The sequence below is a fragment of the Rhodofomes roseus genome (assembly GCF_022264815.1).
Source record: "Rhodofomes roseus strain CIRM-BRFM 1785 chromosome Unknown C8Q71scaffold_51, whole genome shotgun sequence".
Taxonomy (NCBI): Eukaryota; Fungi; Basidiomycota; class Agaricomycetes; order Polyporales; family Fomitopsidaceae; genus Rhodofomes; species Rhodofomes roseus.
The window spans coordinates 54,982-61,004 of NW_025953007.1; the positions used below are offsets into that span (position 1 = coordinate 54,982).

General features: G+C 53.7%; 1 protein-coding gene across 1 annotated transcript; it reads right to left on the reverse strand.

Moving 5' to 3' along the window:
* Positions 1 to 3,343: 3,343 nt before the first annotated feature.
* C8Q71DRAFT_719167 (TPT-domain-containing protein) lies at positions 3,344 to 4,763 on the reverse strand (the record flags this gene model as incomplete). Its single annotated transcript, XM_047921275.1, has 4 exons — positions 3,344 to 3,498; positions 3,553 to 3,950; positions 4,000 to 4,127; positions 4,176 to 4,763. 4 exons carry the CDS (start codon positions 4,761 to 4,763, stop codon positions 3,344 to 3,346), a joined length of 1,269 nt encoding a protein of 422 aa, XP_047772325.1.
* Between the last annotated feature and the right edge of the window lie 1,260 nt (positions 4,764 to 6,023).

A 6,023-nucleotide genomic window follows, 5' to 3' on the forward strand; every position in this document is an offset into this window, starting at 1 on the left:
TGGGACTTATCACCAGTACTGAGCTTGCACTGTCCGAGGAACCACAGAGGGGGTGCTGTTGACCAGGCAGCTCCATGTGCCCTCACAACTTACCTGAAGGGTATTATGCTTGATTCACATGTAAGACTTTGACTGAAGGAACTGGGGGTTGAGCAACTCATCCAAGTTACTGTGTATGACATTCCCACCAACATACAAGACAAGTGGTGTAGCCATGTGATAAACACTGATGACATAATAGATGATATCATGGACCCAGTACTTCCATAGAACTGGTCCAGCCTGTGATGAACCTGGCAGCCCAGTAGGTGCCTTCCTACCACAGTAGTTGCAGAGTTGGGGTGGCGTATGCAGGGCTGAAATAGGAGAGAAACAACTGGCTACAGTATGTCAGTACCAGCAAACAAATGTAAGGCTCAGTGGATCACCTCAATCCAGACCATCAATGAAGCCAAACTCCTGGAAGGCACTGCACTCATGGAGCAGGTGAAGTGGCAGTTGAAGGCAAAGATGGATGTAGGTATGCAGGATGGGGCAGGGTCCAAGCATGCTATAGACATAGAGACTCTCATACAGGGCAAAAGAACTGAGGTGTGTCATTGAAGGGCTGCAGTATTTAGTACTGATAGTGATTGATCTTAGGTACTGTAAAAATGCTCTTGGGCCATCATTGTGCCATCATTCCACCAACTCTCTCAGCTGAACGATGTCCTGGCTCACAATAAACCTGGGACCCAAAATTCAACAACTTGTACTTGCTACCACCCTGCTTGATTGGTTCTCACTATGATGCTGCTTCATCTCAGAAAATAGCTTTTGAAATCCCACATTTGCTCTCAACTGAGGTGCATGCACTGTCTCTGTTTGGTATGGGGTGATGATCATTGCAACATTAACTGAATGGATTTTGAGGGTGTGTTCACCAGATGTGCAAAGCATTCAAGTTTGACAGCAGCTCTGGTGGTGCATTGTGTTACGTGACGGGTTGGAGCGGGACAACAATGAAGGCGATAGCCAATACGAGAACAAACTTCTACTGAAGACGCTGCCTTTAACAAGGACTTACTCTCGTCTAGAGTCTGGATCCGTTGGGGCGTTCGAGAGGACTAGCCGTACTGGCTTCCTCAAAGGCTCCTGGTCGGTTGGGCCTATCCGAGCTTGGTCGTCACCTGCCGCTAGGGCGTAGGGGAAGGGAGCAAGCGAAGGAGATAGGATTCAAGAGTTAACCAGGTCGAACGTGAAGTTCGACCGTTACTGTACAACGAGTTTAAATACAAGAGATAGTGCAATCAGCGCGGAGAGATACATAAGCAGATCACTGGGGCAGTGTCCGGTAGTGTATGGTACAGATGGCGGGTCACGGCTACAGGTGACCGCCCGAGATAAATAATCATCGCACGGGGTGATGAGGATGGTACGAATGATGCAGATCGTACTGATGAGATGCGAAAGGACTAACCGTTCCGTAACAATTGTCACTTTGCCAAATGATGTCACAAAACATGGGCTGAGTGCTGTGTTATGCACCAAGGGGCTTCCAGGACTCTAGTGCCCGATATTGACGGTTGAACTTCCGAGTTTTCAGTGTTCTTATCTTATCAGTTATGTATGGATATGGACTTATGTTCTGCGATGTCAGATTACATACATTCTTTGATGGACTTTGCCTAGATTACGTCATGTGACTTTAGTCCGGATCATTCCATGATATTCCACGACATTCCTTGATGTCCCATCACGTCCTATATCACTCTTTGATGTTCCATCATGTCTCATATTATTCCTGATGTTCCATCATGTCTCATATTATTCCTGATGTTCCATCACGTTTCATGTATCTCTCCACATCAAACTCCGAGTTTTGGCTTACTCATGCTGCTTACCAGCTTACTCATATCCCCAAAACCTCGGACTTAGTGCTTACTGATGAACCACTGATACAGCATGTGACCTGTATCAAATGTGTATATATACTGGGCTGGTTTGCCCTGTAATGATAATGATCCTTTGTCCTCTCCTCTGCCTGCCAGCATAGGATCTTCCCTTTGGGACTGGTCTGTTCACTCACTCTTTAGTCCTTCACTGCCACTGGGCTTACTAAGCGTAAAACCTCTTTCTTCAACATCTTATCTTCTTTCCATGTACCCAACCATCTCACTTCCATCTTGGGAAGCAATCAACACTTTCACCTGAACTACCACCTTGTCTGTGTTACGTGACAGCTAGCAGTGGAGAAGCCACCTAAGCTGCAAGCCTGACAGCACCAAAGGTTAAAAGGGGCTGGGAAGGAAGGTGCACTCAAATCTGATTGGGGGACTTGTTTGACTCCTGATGTTTCAAATCCAAACAGAGCTCACTTAGCCTTTGTGCTAATGTATGCAGGCTTGTCAAGAGAGGATGAAAGTACCTAAAATTAACTAGGTTAAATGTGAAGTTGATGTTTATGCTACATGGCTTAAATATATGAGGGGAATAGTGGTGGAGTCTGTGCTGCAAGACAAAATAGATGCTGTGTATCAGGCTTACCATAATGGGTGAATGTGAACCACCAATCCATGAGGTTCACGAGGCAATCTAGTCCCCCAATCTAGGTCCAAGCCCACAAACTCTAACTTGGCTTCCTCTACTTGCGCAACCTGTCTGTCCATTCGTCCCCTTTGCTTGCCCTGTTAGCTCCCTTTGCTATTTGTACTTATCTGCAGAACCTACATAATGTGATTGTTCCCCTGCTGTGTGGCTGATACTGTGTGTGGTGCAGTAGCTACTACAGACTGGCAGCAACAGGAACACAGAGCACAACATCTTCAGCTACTGGGTTGCATCAAACAAGAGCAGTCTTGAAGATGACTGTGAGCAAGAGGCCCATACAGCTGTTGGACAACAGATGGTAACTGGCAAGATAAATGTGAAATTTACCAATATCTATATTTTAGTTGGTCCTGATCAAGGACAACCTATTTCCTATTGCCCTTATGTAGTTGATAATAAGGCCATAAGTACATGAATGTAGTATTACTGACCTTCACTGATGTGTATGTATGGGAGTATTGACTATCCTTAACTATTGTTGACTATCTGGTAGACTGATAACAATGCCCAGTCATGCATAGATCTGAGCCAGACTCTCAGAGGCTGCAGGGTTTCTGACGTGTTCAGAGGCTGAGAATACATGTTACAAAACTAATACACGTTAAGAATATCCTACACATCTCAGCGAGTCCATTGCGTCTCAAAGTCCACGCACCAGACCATAAGATACATTTCGGAGACAGGTAGCGATGATAGGTGTGTGCAGACATACGATGGCCAGACACATGGTTTGGGACTCGAGCCTTAGCCCGCGCTATGTCAGGCTGCGATGCTTCGCGGTATACTCCACCCACGCGTACCACGCACCGCCTGCGAGCGTGACGCATATCCCAAGCGCATTCGCAGGGGTGATCGTCAGATGGAAGATGCCCACCGCACACAGTATCGTCAACGCCTGCTTCACATTCGCTGCCGGCATTCGTCAGCCTCACGCGTCACGCCAGCATGTCAATTCGCACTCACCAGCGACGGTCATGTTCAGCGCCCCGACCTTCTTGTTCGCGCTCAGGCTGACCACGTTCAGCCCGAAAGCGATGACGCCGTTCCCCAGGATGACCAGGACGCGGCTGGCACCCGCGACGGAGTGCGGCGCGAGGGATGTGCGTGCCTGCGCGAGCTCGCCGGAGGCGTACGCGTAGAACAGACATAGCGCGCAGGCGAGGGGCGACGTGCGTGTGAGGAGATCGAGCGGATGGAGTGCGAGCCGCGGGGGCACAGGGAGGAAAGTCGGACGCGCGCCGCGCTGCGCTTTCGGAGATGACTGGAGAACGTTGGTATAGATGGTCTTGAGCGCGGCGAGGAAAGTACCGAGGAGTGTGAGGAGGAGGCCGAAGAACGTGAAGTAGTAGTCGCCGTAGGTACTAGGCGGCGGTCAGGATCGGGATGTAGGTGAGAAAGGACGCTACATACGCGAGGGCCACGCCGGCCATGACAGGGATGAGGGATAGGATCTTGAGGCGGGTGAACTGGGTGTTGAATAGGACGATGGAGAGGGCGGTCGTGAAGATGGGCGTTGCAGCGCGGACGACTTGGTGAAACTACGCGGATTTCAGGAAAAGAACTCATTCGAAGACATGATCACGCACCGGTATGGTTACCATCTGCAGCGACACATTGCTCACAGCGATGTTGACCGCATACAGCACGCCAAACGCCGCCAGCACTGCGGTCGATCTCGCGCTCAGCTGCGCAGGCACATACGCGCCCCTCCGCCGCAAGACAAGGCCTCCGAGTGTTCCGCACAACGCGTGCAGTGCGGTGAGCGTATATGGGAAGGGGAAGTGGACGAGGACTAGCTTGTTGTAGAGCGTGAGGCCTAGGTTGAACGCGAAGTACAGGACGAGCCAGAACGCCTGTGTCTCTACGAACTGCGGCAGCGTGAAGCGGCTGCGTTTCGTTCGCCTAAGCGTAAGCCGTTTCGAGCTTGCGGTTGCGTGCGGCGAGAGTACGGGCAGGGCGGGCGATGAGCCGACGTCGGTGAGGATGGGGGAGGGCGGTATCGAGTCGCCCAGCGATGCACTGTGCGAAAAGCGCGGCCGGTGCCGTGGAGAGCCGTATGTGCTCGACGCGGGAGCATGTCGAGCGTCGGACGGCACGGCGTCGAAAGCCTGGAGGGCGACAGGAGAGAGGCCGTCGTCGTCCAGCGTGCCGAAGACAGACGCGTGGTCGCGCATCTGGATCCGCAGCGACTGCCAGCGGGAGCTGCTGAGGTCGGGCGAGCAGAAGAAAGAGCCCATCCGGGGGCTCTGTGGGCGGCCTTGGCCCTGGTTCGGCGGACGGTGAGCGGGCACGTCGAAGTTGTTGCTGAAGCGGGCGGGACGCATCGTGGGCACGGAGGATCAGAAAGGACAGACGAGGGTGGGCGTGATGGCGGGGGCGAGTAAGCTGCGTGGACGCTGTGTACGATGGCGGCGAAAGCGTCCAGCACGATGCTGGCGGCAGCGGTGAGAGAGCCGAGCTCACTGTTCGCAACGACGAGCGGAGGACAACTGCCTAATTGAGAAATATATCACGTGGTGGCACAACTACCGTAAAGACTGAAGTCAAAGCTCAAGCCTGCGCGGCTTTGTTTGCAGCACTCACCTCTGTCTGTTGGACTGCAGCCAGCTCTATGCTTGCGCGCCGTGAGCGGGTTGACGCCGCCTCCCCAAGACTGACTCGGCGCTGGGCTTGGCGACTCGGACCGACGACGCACCGCCCTGCCAATGTCTAGTACGACCGCTTGTTTCCAGCTCTCACCTCTGTCTGTCGACCTGCAGCCAGCCTCGCGCCACAGAACGTCCCGCCTCGCGCCTCGCCGTCGCCTGCGCACCGCCCTCCTCCTGCCGTCCCGCCGTCTTGTCCGCCCCGCCCCCGCTGCTCTCCCACCCCCACCCAACGCGCACGCTCGAGAGGCGTCCATCGACACTCGCAAAACCCTCGGTTTGCCCACGCGTCGCACGGAAAACCTCAAGTCAACATTTTCAACGCTTTTCCGCGCGCATTCAGTGCATCGTCTGGCAGAGCCTCACTGCCGACTTTCTCTCGCCCTCCCGCACTCGCGCGCCGCCATATCGCGGCCCTGAAACGCTCCTCACGAGTCCCCACGCTGCGTATTGAGCCCCTGCAGGCCGTCCAACACGTTTCCATGCGCGGGACACCGCGCAGTGCGATGTTCTGCGCGGCCCACTCCGGGAGCGCCCGCAACATCCCCTCCTAGCTTCGCCCGCCACTTCCTGTTACCGCAAACGTATAGTAGGTTGCAGGATGTGCAGTGGACATGCAGAGGTACGCTCGTTCTCATGTTTTGACCCACTCGCCGTCTGACTCGCGCTACACCGTCGCGGCACTCGCCCCACCACCTGCCTCGCTCCCGTCGCAAAACACGTTCACGACGCATGGTGCGTGTGCGTGCGGCGCGCACGCAGCACGCGCCATCCGTCCCGAACGGTTTT